The 20,918-nt window shown below is 46.1% G+C and overlaps 1 protein-coding gene across 2 annotated transcripts; it reads left to right on the top strand.

The window, feature by feature from the left end:
• The first annotated feature begins 225 nt into the window (after nt 1–225).
• On the top strand, nt 226–15,116 carry FIGLA (folliculogenesis specific bHLH transcription factor). Of its 2 annotated transcripts, XM_027554391.1 has the most exons (5): nt 226–501; nt 4,530–4,682; nt 6,272–6,422; nt 14,777–14,805; nt 15,039–15,116. In XM_027554391.1, exons 1-4 carry the CDS (start codon nt 226–228, stop codon nt 14,779–14,781), a joined length of 585 nt encoding a protein of 194 aa, XP_027410192.1. In that variant the 3' UTR covers nt 14,782–14,805; nt 15,039–15,116. The 2 variants fall into 2 exon arrangements, with proteins under 2 accessions (XP_027410192.1, XP_027410191.1); XM_027554390.1 differs by lacking the exon at nt 14,777–14,805.
• Nucleotides 15,117–20,918: the final 5,802 nt, after the last annotated feature.

A 20,918-nucleotide genomic window follows, 5' to 3' on the forward strand; every position in this document is an offset into this window, starting at 1 on the left:
TGTATCCAGTAGCTCAGGCCCCGACTCAGATTGGTTAAATTAGAAGGTGAGGGACTGGTACCCTAGCAGGGGTTTTTAAAAACTTCCCAGGTGACTCCGATATGCAGCAGATTTGCGAGCCAGCACTGCAATCCAGGCGTCAGGGGAATCACGTGTGGAGTTAGTTAAATTGAGGGTCTCGGAGCCGCTTCCCCGGAGTAGGCAGGTACGCAGGTGCGCAGGGGGATGTCGGCAGGAGCCCGGGGCCCCGCCCCCGAGGGGCCCAGGCGCCCCCGGGGAAGGCCCAGCTGCCCGCCGCCCCCGCGCGCAGCCATGGACGCCGCGCCGGAGCTCCTGAGGGTACCGCCTGCCGAGCTCCTGGACGACGTGCTGCGGGAGCAGTTCGGGCCGCTGCCCCAGCAGGCCACCATCTGCCGGCTCAAGCGGCTGCCTTCGTCCACCCAGGACGTGCAGTTGGTGCTGGAGCGGCGGCGCGTGGCCAACGCCAAAGAGCGCGAGCGGGTGAGTTCAGGCCGGCCCCGCTGGGTCCCCGCGCCGGAACCCGGCCGCCTTCCTCCAGGCTCCCCCCGAGACCCGCCAGCCACTTCAGACACCTAGGGGGCCCGGGAAGTCCACCTCCCCCTTGGGGGCCCGGAGCGGTTGGGACCTCCCAAGGGCCACCCGGCTCCCTTCCACCCGCGCGGGGTGGCGCCTCACCTGTGACCCACCTGGAGCCGAGCAGGAAGCCGGTCTGGGGAGGCCGAGGGGAACCCCCGACCGCTTCAGAAACACCTCCCGCTGGCAGGTGCTTTAAGCCCTCGGAGGCGGCAGGGCGCTTCCATCTCCCTACCTCCTGCGCTGAGTGGGTGCTTGGGGCCCCCTTTACCCTGCGCCGAAGCCCAAATGGGGCGTGGGACAGATGACCTAATGGAAGTTACTCTTTTCCTTACTTTCAACGAAGAATTTAAACAACGTCTCGGTGTGCACCCAGACTCCCACTCAACTCCCAGGCGGGAGACTGAAAGTGGCTGTTTCCGTCTGGCGGGTACGCGGCAAATCACCCACCCGGCTGGTCCGGCGGGCGGAGTCGGAGCGCCATCTACCGGCATTTCAGTATTTCTCACTAAACTCCGATCCGAAACTTGTCAAATTCGGTCTCCTTTCAGTCCGTTGCTGTCTTTGGGTTGCCCGCTGCAGAGAGGATCCGAGACAGGGAAGGGTGAGCGGTGGAAGAGGGAGGGCACACATTCTGACCTGGGACCCGAGGAGGATGCTCTTCGATGCCTTGCTGGGGGTGTTCATGCACACTTCTGGACCCTTTAGCAACGTAGCTCCAGTCAATCAACTCGGAGCTCTGTTTGGGCTCAGGTGTGAGGAGAAAGAACCCAGTGAATGTAAAAGACTTCAGGGAAAGTTGGGAGCCCTTTATGATAACCCTGTGATCTGATGTGTTGGTGTGGTTCTCGAATAAGGTTCTGTTCCTGTATTTGGCATTTTAAGTTGGGCTTTCCCCACCAGGAAGGAATTGCTTTCTGCAGAGAATCAGTCCTGGTGTTATCCACTAGTTTAAAACTAATGACCTCATTCTTCTTTTTAATGATGAGATCAGTACACCTGGAAGATAGAGAATAAAGTACACCTACTAATGAGAATTAGTACACCTGGAAGATAGAGCTAAACAGGGAATGGAAACACTCACAATAACTGTCATTCTTGTTAAATTTTCCTGGTCTTTTTCCTACTTAAATTTGTGCATATGTATGTGTGTGCTAAGTCGCTTCAGTCATGTCCAACTCTTTGTGACCCCATGTACTGTAGCCCGTCAGGCTCCCCCGTCCATGGAATTCTCCAGGCAAGAATACTGGAGTGGGTTGCATGCCCTTTTCCAGGGGATCTTCCTCACCCATGTATCAGACCTGGGTCTCTGCATTGGGAGGCAGGTTCTTTACCACTATTGCCACCTGGGAAGCATATATATATAATTTTATAAAATTGTGATCACTTAGTATCAAGATCGGAGAAGGCAATGGCACCCCACTCCAGTACTCTTGCCTGGAAAATCCCATGGACAGAGGAGCCTGGTGGGCTGCAGTCCATGGGGTCACTGAGGGTTGGACACGACTGAGTGACTTCACTTTCACTTTTCGCTTTCATGCATTGGAGAAGGAAATGGCAACCCGCTCCAGTGTTCTTGCCTGGAGAATCCCAGGGATAGGAGAGCCTGGTGGGCTGCCGTCTATGGGGTCGCACAGAGTCGGACACGACTGAAGTGACTTAGCAGCAGCAGCAGTATCAAGATTGCCGGGAGAAATATCAATAACCTCAGATATGCAGATGACACCACCCTTATGGCAGAAAGTGAAGAGGAACTAAAAAGCCTCTTGATGAAAGTGAAAGAGGAGAGTGAAAAAGTTGACTTAAAGCTCAACATTCAGAAAACTAAGATCATGGCATCTGGTCCCATCACTTCATTGCAGATAGATGGGGAAATAGTGGAAACAGTGTTAGACTTTATTTTTTTGGGCCCCAGAATCACTGCAGATGGTGACTGCAGCCATGAAATTAAAAGACACTTGCTCCTTGGAAGGAAATTTATGGCCAACCTAGACAGCATATTGAAAAGCAGAGATATTATTTTGCCAACAAAGGTCCATCTAGTCAAGGCTATGGTTTTTCCAGTGGTCATGTATAGATGTGAGAGTTGGACTGTGAAGAAAGCTGAGCACTGAAGAATTGATGCTTTTGAACTGTGGTGTTGGAGAAGACTCTTGAGAGTCCCTTGGACTGCAAGGAGATCCAACCTAAAGATCCAACTCCTAACTGCAAGGAGTCCATCCTAAAGGAGATCAGTCCTGGGTGTTCATTGGAAGGACTGAGGCTGAAGCTGAAACTCCAATACTTTGGCCACCTCATGCAAAGAGTTGGGAGGGACTGGGGGCAGGAGGAGAAGGGGATGACAGAGGATGAGATGCCTGGATGGCATCACTGACTTGATAGACATGAGTTTGAGTGAACTCAGGGAGTTGGTGATGGACAGGGAGGCCTGGCGTGCTGTGATCATGGGGTCGCAAAGAGTCGGACACAACTGAGTGACTGAACTGAGTATATATTTTTATGCTTTTATTCACTTAACATTATCAAAAACATTTCCTCATATTCCTAAGCAGAACAGCTTTTGACTTTATAGTCCAACATACAAATAGACTGCTTATCCAGTCTCCTAGTGTTGGGCATATATGCTTTTTTGCACCTTTTTAGTGGTACAAAGATCTACCTCCATGTCTGATAATTGCTTTCCAACAAAACATTAGACGTGGAGTTACTGGGACATAAGCAGTCTTGTGACTTTTGATACAGGTTGCCCAGTTGCTTTCTAGAAAAGTTCATTAATTAATGTGTATCCCCTTTTACAGGCTATTGGACGGTTTCCTTTTTCCATCCCAATGCTGGGCATGATAATCAAAATAAAAATGTTGCCAGCTTGGTACACAAAAAATTGGTATCCAATTTCTGCTTTATTTTTTGTATTTTTAAATGGAAGATAATTGCTTTACAATGTTTGTGTTGGTTTCTGCTGTAAATCAATATGAATCAGCTATAAGTATACATATATCCCCTCCCTCTTGAGCCTTCCTCCCACCCATAATTTCTATTTTAGTCTGCAGTTCTTGGATGATTAAAGTTTGATATTTCATAAATTCATTGGTTATCATATTCTGCTGTGAATGGCCTCTGTTCATTGTCCAATTTGATGTGGGGTAGAAGGGAGCTCTCAATATAACTGAGTGGTTTCCTGTGTAGAGCCAGTTCTTCAAGGGCCTGTTTCCCCCTCATAGAGGGGTGGGCAGTGTGATAATGAGCATTCCAGGCCTCCAGAGACAAGGATTTAGACCCTGAAGATTAAGAAAAAAAGGTACTTCTTTCTACCTTTCAAGTCTCACCAATATGCAGACTCTCTGGACTCTAATACTTGACTATATCATCAACTCAGTTTGGAATGAGGTTGAAGAATGGTTGGCACAGTACTTGAATAGACAAGTGTTTGTACATTTTACTCATTATCATCAATGCAACTTATTGAGGACTTTCTATGTGCAGGGGGAAATATTTGATGTGAAATTATGTTCCTTAATCAGCAGCTACACCACTACAAGGTGAGGATTTTCCACTTTGCAAATAAACCAAGGCTTGGTAATATGAAGTGTCCTACACACTTCTGTAGAGCCAAGTGGCAGAGTTGGATTTGAATCCTTGAGTGCTGACTCAGAGCTTTTAGCCACTGGTAGCGGCTCTGCCTCTGTTTTGCAGCGGGGGTGCTCTCAGAGGAAGAGGCCAGCGTGGACCTCGACACCCTTTGCAGTCCACCCACGCCTCGTGCCAGGCTCGTGCCGCTCCCGCTCCCCTTGCCAGGGACTGCACTGCCAGTGGAGCGGCAGTGCTTGGGCACGAGCCTGCTTGGCCTCACGACCCCCCACCACCACCTTCTGTAGTCTGGGGAGACGCCTTACAGATTGGCTTCCTGTGTGTCACTGTGCCTTCTTCCTTTCCAGATAAAAAATCTCAACCATGGTTTGGCCAAACTGAAGGCACTGGTGCCATTTCTTCCCCAAAACAGGAAGCCTAGCAAAGTTGATATCCTCAGAGGTGCAACTGAATACATACAAGTTCTCAGTGATATTTTGGAAGAAGCCAAAGACTCCGAGGTAAAGGTTTTAAGAAGTTAGAACAATGACACTCGCCGTTATTGAGCTCTTTCTAGGTGCAGGCCAACTTCTGCGTCTGTGCTAGTTATACAGTCCTCTGACCTAGTACAGATGCTGCTTTTACCGAGGAAGAAACCAAATACAGGCAAAGGTCCCACAGCTAAGCAGTGTCAGGACTGGAGTCTGAATCTAGGCCTGTGTGAGCTTTGGAGTCAAGTTCTGACCATCTGTATCCTTCCTGTCACTGTCCAGAGCCTCTAGTGCTGAATTGCTTAGCCTATGATGGGACTTTGATAGCAGGGACATGAGAGGAGGGTCCCCAAAGCCACTCTTTGGCAGTGCTGTTCTTCAGCAGAACACACATCATATAGGAAGCACAGAAAGGAAGAGGGGTGTCCCTTGGGAGAAGCCCTCCCTGGGGGTCAACCCTGCTGGAGAGCTCATTGATCTCCTCTGATGCTAATCTCATGGGATTTTGTGACCATTCAGTGGGACTACATAGGTGAACCTGCTTTGTAAACTGTGAAGCCCTGTAATGTCACCACTATTACTGGGACACGTAGCTCAGGGGTCTTCATCAGTGGAAGGTGTGAGCTGGATTCATGAGCTCATTCCATGGAGAGGCAAATTCGGAAGGCTTGAAAATGTATTCGTCATCAAAGGAGGTAAGATGAAGAGAGAAAAGGCCTTAGAGATGCACCCTAAGGAACAGGAGAAGGAGGGGCTATCAGAGAGGGGCAGATGGAGAAGCAAGATGGGACCCTACAATCAGGGAGGGGAAATCTTGGGGATCCAAGTGTGGGAAATTGTGCGAGAAGCTATAGGTGAGGCCAGGAAGACAACCAGGCACAGAACGTGAAGGACAGGAGTGGGCTGGAGGCCAGCCTTTGGTGGGTTGATGGTATGTTATTGGTAAATATCTGAAATCTAACAGAGGGAAGTGGCAAGCTTCAAGTCTATTCAATCTGAAAGTCTGAGACTGAAAAGAGGCTCGAAAGGATGGAAGAACGATGACAATTGTTGGATCAATGAAGGTCTTTTCTAATTAGCAATGCGATCCTGTTTAGGGACTGAAGAGGACAGATAGCAGAGAGAAGGGAAATATACTCAGGAACAGAAATAGACAAATGCTTAGTGGTACATTTTAGATTCTTCCTCTTGTCCGCTAGTCCTACTTATGTGACGACTGGGAGGATACATTCTGCACTGGTAGGGGGGGATGGATTGTCCTGATGGACAAACTGGATGGCTGGGTTGTAGAGTGGTTGCAATATTTGCACAGATGCAGACGGCTGCATTAGTTTTTCCTTACATGTGAATCGCCTAATATAAGTGCTTTGGTGCTACATAAAATACAGAATCTGTTTCATGCTATAATCTTTTTAATGTAGTTTCCAATCACACAACATTTTAAGGTTACAGCAGAACAGAAGCCAGTCTGCTGAGCAATGATTTTTCTTTCCATAATAACTTAAACATTGCTCTCATCACTTAAATAAAATTTCGTAGGTTAAAACTTTGAAATATATTGGCTTAAATAGTCAAAATCTGTCCCATTATACTGTTTGACAACTACATATGGTTTCTAGAAACGAGACCCCGATCATCAGAGCTATAGCAGCAATACTTCTGAGCTACATACATCCTCAGCTAGAGAGCTATCGAGAATTATACAACGTGCCGGCTGTGCTATGGGCTTGAAGAATGAGAAGGAAGGGTCCTGGGCAGATGGTGGCAGTGGTGAGTTGGCACATACTTGTCGCCAGAGGGCGGTGTCTACGATGGGATGGTGTCTACGATGGGAATTCTCTCCCCAGCGAGGAGTCTGGAAAAGTGTTTGTTCTTGAATAGTTATGTTGATATCCAAAAACTCATAAGACATCCCTTGGGCATAAGGTATTTTCCATGTTAAACCATGATTGAAGCAAGATCACTGTGTGAAAACACCTAGGTAGGCAGGTGAGTTTGCTAGTTTGAAAGATCTATTATTATGTTCCGAGTTCATTGGAAAGCAGTTCAAGGGGAAGGCAGCTCCTCCAGAATCACCCTGTACAGACCTAAGCTTAATTTTTTATGACCCTGATTAATACGTCAAAAGGTTTTCTGGATACTGAGGTCTCCAGAAAAATAAGTAGCTTGCCCTTCATAAAGCTGCATGGTGATCCCATGTACACACGTGCACACTCAGAGGCACATTTGTTTTTAAGTTGACCTTTGTTACAAAGTCAGAGCAACAAGTTTTCTATAATAACAAAGGAGTTTATTGAAATATTATTGCTTATTACTTTGCCAAACTAAAGAAACTGTTGGAAGGAGCAGCCTGCTTTTCTCCAAGTCTAGGAAGTAGAGGTATTGCTCTTGTGTCTCTGTGTTACATAGATAAGATCCCCTGTTCCATTATTGCTACTGAAACAAGAAAGGCTTGCAGAAATCTGGAACTAAGCAAGTTGCTTAGTGTGGTATAAGGAACAGTGGGGGCTATGGAGTAACAAATGATGGTTGGTCTTGGGAGCTGGTTTAGGAGAGCTGCTGAGTGGTGGCTCTGGAGACAGAATGCTGAGGTTCAAACCCTGATTTTACCACTTGTTGGTGTGACCTTGAATGAGGTGCTGAAGTTTTCCAACCCTCAATTTCCCCATCTGTAGATTGGGAATGATAATTGTACCTATGTAAGGTACCTGTGAGGTTCAAATGACATCATGTCAGTGGAGCGTCTAGCATAGTACCTGGCATGTCAGCGTTCGCTCAGCCTTTATAAAGTTGGCTAGCCTCACCGTGAGCCATCTGTATTGACCGGTGAGCAGTCAACAGTGGGCCCCAGGCATCGCCGCTCTGTGGCTGTCACCAGCACTTCACTCTGGTTTGAGGTCTGACAGACTTTCTGCTGATTGGCTGGCCTCATTTCTGATCTGATTACTGATTTCTAAGGATTCTACTTGTGCACATGCTCAGTCTAGATATTCCAGTTTGGGCCACTTGAGATTTAAAACTTCCCCTCTCCCATCAACTTTTAGGAGACAGAATTCCTCTTGCTACTACATGAGCTGATAGGGAATGATTAAGAACAAAGAGTGAACTGAAGCTTGAACCCGACTGCCTAAGTGAATAACAGTAACACTTCCACAAATGTGGTTTTCATGTGTTAGGTGTTAAGGCAAGAATCTTGCTTGCATTTAATCTTCACTGGTCCTCGTCAGATAGGCATCACCAAGTCATTCTCATGGTGAGATACCCGACTGGCTGGTCCTTCGTGCTAGTCCCCTTGGGCCTGGTACAGAGCAGGCCTATGTGCCCTGCATTGCAAGGTGGATTCTTAACTCTGGACTACCAGGGAAATCCCATCACTATCATTCTTTGATCACTTCCTTTCTGGCAAAAGATGGTCCAAGCTCAAGCATCTTATACTTTTCCAGCCCCAGCCTTGGAATCAACCTTTTATCAAGGACATCCAGTGGGTAGTTCGCCTCCCACCTCGTCCCATCTCGATGTCATCTCCTCCCTCTGTGGCTCTTCTCCTTGGGTTTTAGCACCTGAAGTTGGTTTGCTAGAGCTGCAAAGCACACAGACCAAGTGACTTAAAGAGCACACATTTGTTTCTTACAGTTCTGGAGGCTGGAAGTCTTACAGTTGAGGTGTTGGCGAGCGTGTTTTCTTCTGGCCTCTCTCCTTGGCTTGAGGTGGCCTTGCCTCAGTGTGGGCTTGCCCCTGGTGTCTATGTGCCCAAATTTCCTCCTCTTATAAGGACACCAGTCAGATTGGATTAGGGACCACCCTTAATGGCCTCTTTTTAACTTAATCACCTCTTTAAAGGTCCTAAGTCCAAATACAGTCCCAGGTACTGGGGGCTGGGACTTCCACATGCGTTTTGGGGGCCATGCTTCAGCCCATAACAACACCCGTGACAGGCTGCCCCTCCACAGAACCCTCTCCAGGAGGGATAGAGATAAAGGGGCCAAGGAAACAACGCTCAGGTTGGCCTTCATTTCTCAAAGTATTCTGCTTTACCTGAAAGGGCAACTGCTAATACATAGGGTTTCAGGATCCAGTCAGATACCCTACCTGGAGACATGGGGACAACCAGTGTGGCTCACTGGATTGAAATGTCCATGTGGGGCTCAGGAACTGGGAGGCGGATCTCCTCCAACTTCAGTCTGCAGAAGCAGCACCCATTTTTCCACTCTAGGAGAGGATCTCAGGAGCGGAATCTGGTGCAGGCAGAGATCGGCACCTGGGGAGACTTGGGGCTGGGGTTGGAAGAAGCTGTGCCAGATGAACAACATTGTTGAGGCCAGAGCCCTGGTGAAGCACACAAGAATCTGCTGATGGCAGGGAGGGAGGAGGGGAACTGCTCGGGCCAGAGCAGGTTCACCTGGGACCGAATCAGCAAGTGCTTGTGTGTGTGGATGGAGGGGACATGGCCATGTGAAGCCACAGCGTCTGGCCTCGGGAGGGAGAGGGATTAATGTCAAGGTTCAGGGGAGGCTTGTTTAAACTGGGCTTTCAAGGTATAAGATTTTACTGTTTGGGGATTAGGCTGGGTGGCATGATGTTCACTAACCCACCACTCTTTACTTCTTCTATTTGTCACTGATGGCTGTGGCTTAGGCATTTCACACCAGGCAAAACTCTGAATGTTGCTCCGAGTTTCCTGTAATCCTGTAGAGACTGTGTCCCTGGACAAAGTCCACCCTCAGTGCGGAAGTGAGATACCAATTGTGCTGGGATCTCAGGGGCTCTGGAAAGGATATATGTGTGAACATAAACGTCTGTTGTGGGATCTGGGTGTGCCGCCATCCTGCACATCTCAATTTTGGTCTGTCATAGGAGCAGTCCTTGGAAAGAGTTTCTGAGAGAAAGAAGCCTGGTGGGTGGCAGATCTCCTCAACGCCCCCCTGCCCCCCACCCTGCAGGTTGTGATAATGTGTGTGTGAAATTAAACCCTGGGGACATTTCTTCTAATAGCAATTTAAGCTCTGAAATCAGATGGTCTGGCTAGTTGGGATGAATTTATTAGCACCCTGGGAAGGCATTGAAGTGTCTGTTGTTTTATTTTCTATCTCATGTTTTCCCCAGGTAGTGGCCACGTGTGATAGCAAAGATCCCATATAGCAGCACAGCAGTGGGGTAGTGGGGAGGACGGTCTAGACTTTTCCTTGGGAAGCACGTTTATCTTCCCCAGTGTTCACTGGTGGCCTAGTGGGCATATGCAGATGAGTTTAGTCACAGAATATTTTAAAAAGTTGAACGTCCCTTTTGAGGGGGTGGGTGCTCTTTGGTTTGTCAGCCCCCAGCCACTCTTACTGCATCTCCATGTAGGCGTTTAATTTTTGCAGATCAGGGTCACTGAGCTCATAAGGAAAGCTGCACAAGTGGTTGCCTTTGGCTCTGGGGTGCTATTGTTTTCTCAGCTTTGGAGGTTTAGGGGTTGGTAGTAGTAAAGAACCTGCCTGCCAATGCAGGAAATAGAAGAGACATGGGTTTGATCCCTGGGATGGGAGGAGACCCTGGAGGAAGGCATGGCAACCCACTCCAGTATTCTTGCCTGGAGAATCCCTTGTACAGAGGGGCCTGGTGTGCTATGGTCCATAGGGTTGCAAAGAGTCAGACACGACTGAAGTGACTTAGCACGCACACACGCTCAAATGATGTGAATGCTAGTCATTCTCTCTGGAACTTTGGTAAGGTAAGATGTGGCATGTAGGATGGCATCCATCTAACTTTGGAGTCATGCCACCTCTGTTGGAGTGGTCCCCAGGCTGCAGCTACTGAGGAGGAGATCCAACCAGAACCTGGGAAGACTCTTATTTTTAAATTACTTTTTATTGGAGTATAGTTGCTTTACAATTTTGTGTTAGATTTTACTGTATAGACTCAGCCATACATATCCATATATGCCCTTTTGGACTTCCTTCCCATTCAGGTCACCACAGTGGATTAAGTTGAGTTCCCTGTGCTACACAGTGTCTTGTTTCCAAGGAAGATTCTTTTTAAATAATTAAAAAAAAATTAATTGGAGGATAACTACTTTGTGGTTTTTGCCATGCACTGACACGAATCAGCCATGGGTGCACATGTGTCCCCCTGTCCTGAACCCCCCTCCCACCTCCCTCCCCACCCCATCCCTCTGGCTTGTCCCAGAGCACCAGCTTTGAGTGCCCTGCTTCATGCATTGAACTTGCACTGGTCATCTGTTTTACGTATGGTGATATACATGTTTCAGTGCTGTTCTCTCAAATCATCCCACCCTTGCCTTCTCCCACAGAGTCCAAAAGTCTGTTCTTTACGTCTGTGTCTCCTTTGCTGCCCTGCATGTAGGATTGTCAGTACCGTCTTTCTAAATTCTATATATATATATATATATATATATGCATTAATATGCTGTATTTTTGGTGTTTTTCTTTCTGGCTTACTTCACTCTGTATAATAGGCTCCAGTTTCATCCACCTCATTAGAACTGACTCAAATACATTCTTTTTTATAGCTGAATAATACTCCACTGTGTATATGTATCACAACTTCCTTATCCATCCGTCTGCTGATGGACATCTAGGTTGCTTCCATGCCCTAGCTACTATTGTACGCAGTGCTACAATGAACGTTGGGGTACATGTGTCTCTTTCAATTCTGGTTTCCCAGGAAGACTTTTAAGGCCCAGTCTGATCAGGTAAGAAGAAAATGTTACAGGGAAGACATAGTCTCATTTCTTCATGAAAATAAGAGAAGGAGATGTCTTTTGTTGGAACTCAGATTCTTCCGTGGGGATAAAAGATTGAATCAGTCAGGGAAGCAGGTTTTGTCTGTGTGTGTGGAGGTGAGCATGTGGACATGAAGCCTGGTGTGTTTGAGGAGATCTCTAGCTGCTACGTGCCCCTGAGTCTGTCAGTGAGCTTAGCATCTTCTGGGAAAGCCAGTAATTTCTGTTTCATGGGCATGGTGGTTAAATTAAGGTAATTTCTTATCTATTCTTATGAACTTCTTGAGGGATGATTTATATGAGTTTTTTCTAGTATTTTTTGGGCTGCACTGGGTCTTAGTTGCAGCACGTGGGATCTTTTGTTCACTGTGGCATGTGAACTTCTTAGTTGCGGCCTATGGGATCTAGTTCCCTGACCAGGGACCGAACCCGGCTCACTGCATTGGGAGTGTGGAATCTTAGCCACTGGAATGCCAGGGAAATCTCATTTATATGAGTTCTATGAAAGGTCCATCTCATTGGTCCCACATGAATGTGGGAGACAATGGCAAGAATTGGATGGAAGGGACTCTCAAAGACCCTTTGCTAAGAGGGTCCTGAGAGGCAGAGCGTCTCTAACCTGCTGTGGGACCTCCCTGGGTCAGCTCTGGATCAGCAGAAAACCACCAAATGCTCAGGCCACGTGAGCCAGCCCCTGAGGGAGGTCAGTGGATCCTCCCAGCCGCCACCTTGCCCCTGTTCTAACCCTGGGTTCTGCAGAGCACATCAGGGATAAAACGGACTCCAGAGACACGGTGTTCCTGGCAGATCTGTCAGCAGGAGGGTAAAGGGATTAGAAATACAACACAATTATTTTTCGGAACTCTTCAGTCCTCTTTGGCTCATTCTCTTCCTTTCTGGATGAGTTTTCCCTCCAGGAGTTGTCCCTGCGGCAGCTCTTGTGTAGAAGACAGGCCTGGATGCCGGCCTCACTGGGGCGCTTGGAGGTGAGAGGAACCGTGGGGCAGAGTCCCCCAAACATCATGCTGTTTGGGCCAGGTCCCCAAGGGAGGAGACATGGGGCTTAGTGGCCAGAGCCCTGCTTACTCTAAAGAGCTTCGTTTACTGGAAGAATCATCTGTATGGTTCTCCCTCAGACATGAGACAGCGAGGCTGTCTTCTGAACAAGACTGGATTCTGATCTTGGGGTCCTGGCTGGACTTTCACTCACCGAAGTAGTATAAGCGGTTAGAGCACAGTTTAGATGGGCAGAAAGGCCATTTTACTTCCTACACTGTTCTCCACTTGTTCTTGAGAACCCATTAAGACCCTTATCACTCAAGTGGTTGGAAAACTCTTTATCTTGCTCTATGGAGGTCTATCCTGTTTGAGTAAATACTGAATCAGTTCAGTGTTGAGAATGTTCCCTTTGGGGACTCCTGTGCCTCTTAAGCCTTCTCCCTCCTCCCTGTCCTCCTCGGGTACAGTGAGGAGCGTGTACAGCATGGAGGTTGCAGTGGGAGCACTCCTGTGTGTCTCTCTACCTCTGACCCATCTAATCCTCTGGCCCTGGTCTTGAATGTGGTTGGGCTGACATTGGCTGAGGGCATCTATGGCCCCCCGTGGCTTCTTTTCTCTAAGTGGCACCGTCCAGAACCCAGGCCTCTTCATCCTCCTGGCTTCCTACTCCCAGAAGGGCTAGTGTGGCTGCCCTCAGGTCTTGAAGATGCCCCTCAGCCAGTGCTCACCCACTCCTCTGAGAGGCTGTATCCTGAGACGTGGGTACAGATTCTTGCTTTCTTCAGACTCTACTTTGCCTCTGGAACCGTACCCCGTCCCTGGGTCAAAGCCCAGGATGGCATAGTACAAGGACCCTTCCCAGGGATCAGGCAGCTTCCACATGCGGACCCATCACCCCTGAATAGGTGCTTCCTCCTGTTTCAATTTCATCTCCATTTTCAGTTGTAGGAAGTCTTCCCACATCATGTCTTGCCTCCTCTCTGCTCTGTGACTACTGGGTGAGCAGCCATCTGAGCTCTGCCCACCAGAGCTGTCCCTTTCAGCAAAGTTGGCCCCTTCCCAACAAGAGCCTTGCTTTTCAGATTATTGTGAAGCTTGGAACTGAAGAAGCTCAGTGAGTGAGGACTTCTGGTCTGGTGCCTATCTGCTTCTCCCCTCCCCGTCACCCCACCCCCCAGCCTTGACTCAGCAGGGGAAGGAAAAGTAGATCAGATAATGTGTCAGATTATAGAGCTACACAACCAACAGCAGGAGCACACCTGCCTTATTAAAGTTGCGGAACCGCAGGCTGGGTTTTATTCCTCAGACCACCCTCTTCTTGGACCTTCCAACTCCTTAACTCAGATGAGGCCAGCATTTTTAAGTGAACTGTGACCATAAACATCAATAAATTTCAAGTTTTTGTATTCCAATACTTAAATATTACATTCCTGGAATTTTCCAGCCAACTGAAAGAAACTAAGACAATAATCTATAATGCACTGAACTGTAGGCTGGTAAAATGAAATTATCCTTTAACCCTCTAGGTGAACACAGTAATCCATGAATTTGTCTTCTAGGTTTAGAACATTCTGGTTGTGTAAAAAGTTAAAAGTTTTTAAAATAAAACTTCTAAAGCTAAATTTGAACTCAAAAAAAGAAAGTTGATGACATGTATCTTGGAAAGACTTGCTCAAGATCAGAAAAAATTGATACTTATTTTGTGCCAGGTACTATTCCTGGCAGTTTATACCTAATAATCTATTTAATTTTCATAACCACCCTGTGAGGTACAAACAACTGTGTCCATTTTACATGTCATGAAGCTAAGAAGTGAAGTGAAGTCACCCTACATCCAGTGAGTGGACGCAGGGTTTGGGTTGGGAGATGTGGGAAATAGTCTTAGACCTTCTAATGGCCTTTCATTCTAACAAAGATCACTCTTTAATTGTAAATAAGTGGGCTAGGAAGTAAATAAATGCTTTTTTAAAGCTAAATTAAAGCCTTTGATCACAGTATTTCATACTAATGTACATTTGGGTTTCAGTTTCTGAAGTGTCTGACCACAATTTGGGTGTCTTTATTTTTTTAACTCATGGATGTAAGTTGAGACTTCAGAAAATTGGGAAGACCAAGGTTATCTTACTATCTTAAAAAAGCCACAGATAGAAATATACTATTGATACTATGCTTACAAAATTTTTCCTGTGAATTAATAAATTATCATAAGATGTATAACATTGTATATTTTTTTATGCTATCATTGACATGTTAGAGGTTACCATATAGTCTTTATAACAAGTTTTAATGGTCCATTAAATTATCCATGGGATAATTTTCTAATTGTTTTGGACATTTGTTTTCAGTTTTTTGTTCTCAACCTGATGTATTTAGTTCTCTTTGTATTTTATTTTGTTTTTAGGATAGATTCCCCATAGAACTGAGTCACAGGTAGGTATAATCTATGACTTACTGTGTAGTGCCAACTTATAATACCACCAGCTTACAAAATGCCGAGTCCGTAATATCCTTGCCAACAATGAGATTGATTAAAATGATAGTTTTAATGAGCAAAAAATGGTATCTTTAAACATCTTTGATTACTAGTTAATTCATAACTTCTTGTTTGTTTTTGAACTGTTTCTATCTTTTGGCCATTTACAATGAGCTCTCTTCTGTTTCAGGTTCTCTCAAGTACGAAAAGTGAAAAGGCTGGCCCAGGGCTACCTTCTACAGACAAATAAATGCAGTCGTAAAAGTTTTAGAGTCTCTTTTTTCTTAAAATATTGTCATAATTCAAAGAGTAACAATTACCTTTTAAATGTCCTTGACTGTCACAAAGCTACTTGACTCTCCTTTCTCAATTCCACTCCCCCAGCTAAGGCCATATGGCCCCTCTGTGCAGGTTAGACACACAAGCGCCTGGAGCACAGAGGCAGACTTCATAGCGACTGCTCACAGAGACCTAGCACATAAACGGGCCTCTTCTCCACACTTGTCTTATGATAACTTGTTCTCATAATGATTCTGCAGGAGAGGCACAATGACCCCTGCTTTACAGATGGAGAAACTGAGGCACAAAAAGTGGATAGTCCACGTAAGCTGCCATAACACAGACCACAGACTGGGTGGCTTAGTGGAAATTTATTTCTCACACTTCTGGAAGCTGGGAAGACCAAGATCAAAGCCTAAAGGATTTAGTTTGCTTTCCCTGGCTTGCTGACAGTTGCTTTCTCTCTGTGTCCTCACAAGGTGGAGCGAGCACTCGAGCTCTGGTCTCTTTTCCTCTTATAAGAATACCAATCCTATCAGATTAAGGCCCCAACCTTTTTTACAAAATTTATTTTTAATTGGAGGATAGTTTCTTTGCAATGAAGGCCCCACCCTTACAACCTCATTTAACCTTAGTGATCTAAAAGCCTTGTCTCTGAGTGCAGTCACAGTGAAGAGCAGGGCTTCAATGTATGAATTTTGGTCATTGTTTCATGACGTGCTTTCTGGAGTGAAGAACACTCCCAGAGGAAAGAAGTGTTAGGGAGTGTTGTCTTAGAGGAGTAAACATCAGGTGTAGCTAGATGGCAATCATTTTCAGAGTGCAATTAAGCAAGAAAGAAAGGGAGAACAAACATCTGTAGGTTGAATGGGTGGAGAGAATAAGGGTTGGATAAGGACTTCCCTGGTCGCTCAGCAGTCTTGAAAATTTTAGAAAAGAATCTGCTGGCAATGAGGGAGACCTGGGTTCGATCCCTGGGTTGGGAAGATCCCCTGGAGAAGGGAAAGGCTACCCATTCCAGTATTCTGGCCTGGAGAATTCCATGGACTGTATAGTTCACTTTCAAGGGCTAACATAATGAGGTGCCTCAGTTAGTTTCTGCTACATAATCCCGTCTCTTTTCTTGGCCTCTGCTGAGATGGTTAAGTCTATGAGTTGCATCCATGAGCTCTTAAACAATCATTCACCTACACCCTTAGGGCTCTCTTCAGAGCAAGCTTTCTCAGTTTTTACAGTATAGAGAGGCTGAGGATTGTCTAAGTTTCTAAAGTCTGATTCCTTTTTGTTTAACAATTCTTCCTTTAATTCATCTCTCACCTCTTGCGTTTACTATAAGCAGTAAGGAGGACCCAGGTTGCACCTTCAATGCTTTGCCTAAAAGTCTCCTCTGCTAAGTATCTGAGGTCATTATTTGCAAGTTCTACCTTTGACACAAACACTAGAATAAAATTTAGCCAAGTTGCTTGCACTTTATAGTAAGAATTGCCTTTCCTCTGGAGTCTGGGGCCTCGCCACACCAATCATATATGGTTCCACTTCCCTCTGTGTGGTTTTCCCCTCATGTGGATGGGGTTATGGTTGCTGGTGGCCTTGTTTTAATCTGTAATAATGAAACTGAGCAGGACCCTGTGGACCACCTGGGCATGGTAGCCTTTCTGTGTCCCCTGTTTCTTGTGGGGAACAACTCCAGCCTCCTGGACCTTCCCTGACTTCCTAGGGCGTATTCAAACAGTTGGTAACCAGGGAAGGGAGGGGATGCAGGGACAGAGGAGGAGCAGTCAAGAAACTATATACTGCAGCCTTGGGGCAGGGTCCTGGTTCCACCTCAAGGGATACACACAGCAGTATCTTTAAGCTCTTTATAGAACTAAAACCCAACAAATGGAAGATGTTAGCATTCTTCGTTCATTCCCAAAGGCAATGCCAAAGAATTTTCAAACTATTGCACATATGTGCTGATTTCACATGCTAGCGAGGCCATACTCAAAATCCTTCAGGCTAGGCTTCCATAGTGTATGAACCAAGAACTTCCAGGTATTTAAGCTGGATTTAGAAAAGGCAGAGGATCCAGAGAGCAAACTGGCAACATCTGCTGGATCATCAAAAAAGCAAGGGAATTCCAGAAAAACATCTGCTTCATTGACTACTCAAAAGTCTTTGTGTGGATCACAACAAACTGTGGAAAATTCTTCAAGAGATGGGAATACCAGACCACCTTACCTGCCTCCTGAGAAACCTGTATGCAGGTCAAGAAGCAACAGCTAGAACCAGACATGGAAAAATGGACTGATTCCAAATTGGGAAAGGCGTACATCAAGATTGTCTATTGTCATCTTGCTTATCTAACTTATGTGCAGAGTACATCATACAAAGTGCCGAACTGGAAGAATCACAAGCTGAAATTAAGACTGCCAAGAGAAATATCAACAACCTCAGATATGCAGATACCACTCTAATGGCAGACAGCAAAGAGAAACTAAAGAGCCTAGTGATGAGGGTGAAAGAGGAGAGTGAAAAAGCTGGCCTAAAACTCAACATTCAAAAAACGAAGATCGTGGCATCACTTCATGGCAAATAGATGGGGAAAAAGTGGAAACAGTGACAGATTTTATTTTCCTGTGCTCCAAAATCATTGTGGATGGTTACTGCAGCCACAAAATTAAAAGATGCTTGCTCCTTGGAAGAAAAGATATGATAAATCTAGACAGTGTGTTAAAAAGCAGAGACATCATTTTGCTAGCAAAGGTCAGTCTAGTCAAAGCTGTGGTTTTTCCAATAGTCACGTATGGATGGGCCTCCCCGGTGACACTAGTGGTAAAAAAGCCACCTGCCGATGCAGGAGACACAAGAGACGTGGGTTCAATCCGTGGGTTGGGAAGATCCCCTGGAAAAGGGCATGACAACCCACGCCAGTATTCTTCCCTGGAGAATCCCATGGATAAAGGAGCCTGGCGGGCTACAGCCCATAGTGTCACAAAGAGTCAGACACAACTGAAAAGACAGCACACATGCATTGCACGCATGTACAGATGTGAGAGTTGGACCACAAAGAAGGCTGAGTACCGAAGAATTGATGCTTTCGAATTACAGTGCTGAAGAAGACTCTTGAGGGTCCCTTGGCTAGCAAGGAGGTCAAACCAGTCAATCCTAAAGAAAATCAACCCTAAATATTCTGTGGAAGGACTGATGCTGAAGCTCCAATAATTTGGCCACCTGATGTAAAGAGCCAACTCACTGGAGAAGACCCTGATGCTGGGAAAGACTGAAGGCATGAGGAGAAGGCAATGACAGAGGATCAGATGGTTGGGTGGCATCACCTACTCAATGGACACGAGTTTGAGCAAACTCCAGGAGATAGTGATGGACAGGAAAGCCTGGCGTGCTGCAGTCCATGGAGCCACAAAGAGTTGGGCATGACTTAGCAACTGAACAACACAGCATTCTTCATACCAGAGAAGACCACCTGAGGCCAGATTGAAGGAACTAGAGAAATTCATCAAGATTACCTGAAATTAGAGAAGAGCAGGCCCTGCACACAATCTTGTCAGCAACCATACCTGTGAACTATTGCTGTAAAACTCCTCACTAAATCCTCCTGGTTTGGGACACATTATTTTGGAGGAGCAGGAGCTGACTGTGTCACCCTTTGGCTGGCAAAACAATAAAGCTGTTATTTTCTGCTTCAAGCAAAACTCTGTCTCCAAGATTTGATTTGACACTGGTGCATAGAGGCAAAGGTTTCCAACCCAGGAATCGAACCCGGGTCTCCTGTGCTGCAGGCAAAGTCTTTACCAAGTGAGCTATAAGGGAAGCCAATAAGTACTTTAACTTGTCCCATTTGGTCTCCATGACAACCCTGGGTGGTTGAGGACTTGTTTCTGGGGCTGCTGGACAAAGTAGTGCAGACTGGGGGCTTGAACCACAGAAATTCATCTGAGATCAAGAGATGGAGGTGTCGGCAGAGTTGTTTTCTTGATGCCTCTCTCCTTGGCTGTAGATGACTGTCTTCTCCCTGTGTTAGTCTGTATGCACATCTCCTCTTCTTAAAAAGGCAGCACCCTATTGGATTAAGACCCACTCCTGTGGCTCAGCTGGTAAAGACTCTGTCTGCAATGCAGGAGACCTGGGTTTGATCCCTGGATTGGGAAGATCCCCTGGAGATGGGAAAGGCTACCCACTCCAATATTCTAGCCTGGAGAATTTCATGGATTGTATAGTCCATGGGGTTGCAAAGATTCAGACACAACTGAGTGACTTTCACTTTCATACAACCTAGTTTTATATCTTAATTATTTCATTAATTTATCTCATTGTCTCTTTGAAGACCCTAACACCCAAAACAGTCACATTCTGAGGTACTAAGGCTTGGCATTTTAACACAGGAATTTGGGGGCACAAGTCAGCCCATACAAGAGGGCAGTGCTGTTACTGTCAGTTTATAGCTTGGCTCTAAGGTCAGAGTCTTACCTGAAGTCACACAGTCCATGGGACCAAGATTGGCATCCCATGCCCTGCACCCCCAGGCTCATTCTCTTTACACAGCAGGCTTCAGCCACAGGGTTGGCTGAACTTACTCTTGTTGGGAGAGTGCTGTCTTCAAGAGATCTAGACTTAGAATTTACCATTGATCTTGCTTTGAAAGCACCATCTTCCCTGCTCTCTTCTATCATAAATTCAATTTCTCTAAAAGTAGGCCATAATTTATAGTTTATTTGGGAGGCAACTCCAGGAAACACCAGTTGAGGAGTGGGAAAATTATATAGAGAAGAAAAGCCAGACTATAAAAGCTGCATCCTGAGCGGTGATACTGTGGGCATGACTGAGTGAGGGGCTCAGTCATGCTGGGAGACAGTGCACAGCGTGCCTCAGAGGGGTCCTCCCCACACTTACGGAGCAGGGAGTCGGCCTCTCTGTCCACTAAATCCTGATGGCCACTTGTTGAGAGCTGATTCTCTGGGGTGTCAATTCCTCCAGCACCCACCGCATGCTCTGGAGAAGGCCATTGACAGAATGCCTAAAGTGTTAAAGAGAGTGCTGAAGTCCTGGATTAGTTATCTATTGCTGAGCAACAAAGTACCCGAAACTTTGCAACTTAAAATAACACATTTATTATAACAGTTTCTGTGGGTCAGAAGTTGTGCTTGGGCATGACTTAGCTGGGTCCTCTGCTTCACGGTTTCTCTCAGGCAGAAATAAAGGTGTCAATCTGGGCTGGGGTCTCAGCTGAAGGCTTGGCTGGGGAAGGGCCTGTTTTCAAGGTGATGGGATTATCAACAGAATTCATTTCCTCCAGGATGTTTGGGCTTATGGCCTCAGTTTCTAGCTTTTTTTTTTTTTTTGCCAGATATCACCCTTGGTTCCTTGCCATGTAGGTCTGTTAGACACAGCAGGTGTCTGTTACACTGCCATCCACTCTTTACAAGTTACTGCTGCCTAGAAACATTTTCATCAAAAGACTTGAAGATTATAAATAATTTTATTACATATCAGTTAGTCTAATTTTATCAGGCTACTGGAGGCTATCCAAATATAATTTTCTGGGTCTGTCATGGAGTCTCCTATACTTTTCTGCTCCTTGTTAAGAGCCAGGCATCTTGAGCTTTCTGCAAGTGAGAACTTGGAATTCTGATGATACTTGATGGAGCCAAGTAGTTCTGGTTCCCTTTGTTGGATTTCAAAGTGAATTTGGAATTAAGTGAGAACTTCCAGGACTTCAACTCAAATTTCCATATAGGCTATTAATATGGAAATTAATACAATGAAGTCTTGTTTGAAGTCTGACATTTGAACT

The sequence above is a fragment of the Bos indicus x Bos taurus genome, chromosome 11 (genome assembly GCF_003369695.1).
Source record: "Bos indicus x Bos taurus breed Angus x Brahman F1 hybrid chromosome 11, Bos_hybrid_MaternalHap_v2.0, whole genome shotgun sequence".
NCBI classification, from domain to species: Eukaryota; Metazoa; Chordata; class Mammalia; order Artiodactyla; family Bovidae; genus Bos; species Bos indicus x Bos taurus.

Excerpts from the sequence above, each read along its gene's own strand:
- FIGLA (XM_027554390.1), top strand. The coding sequence starts at position 226 with ATGTCGGCAGGAGCCCGGGGCCCCGCCCCCGAGGGGCCCAGGCGCCCC. Across the intron at positions 4,683-6,271 it reads AAGAAGCCAAAGACTCCGAG|AAACGAGACCCCGATCATCA; the intron begins GTAAAGGTTTTA and ends TATGGTTTCTAG. Across the intron at positions 6,423-15,038 it reads CTGGGCAGATGGTGGCAGTG|GTTCTCTCAAGTACGAAAAG; the intron begins GTGAGTTGGCAC and ends CTTCTGTTTCAG.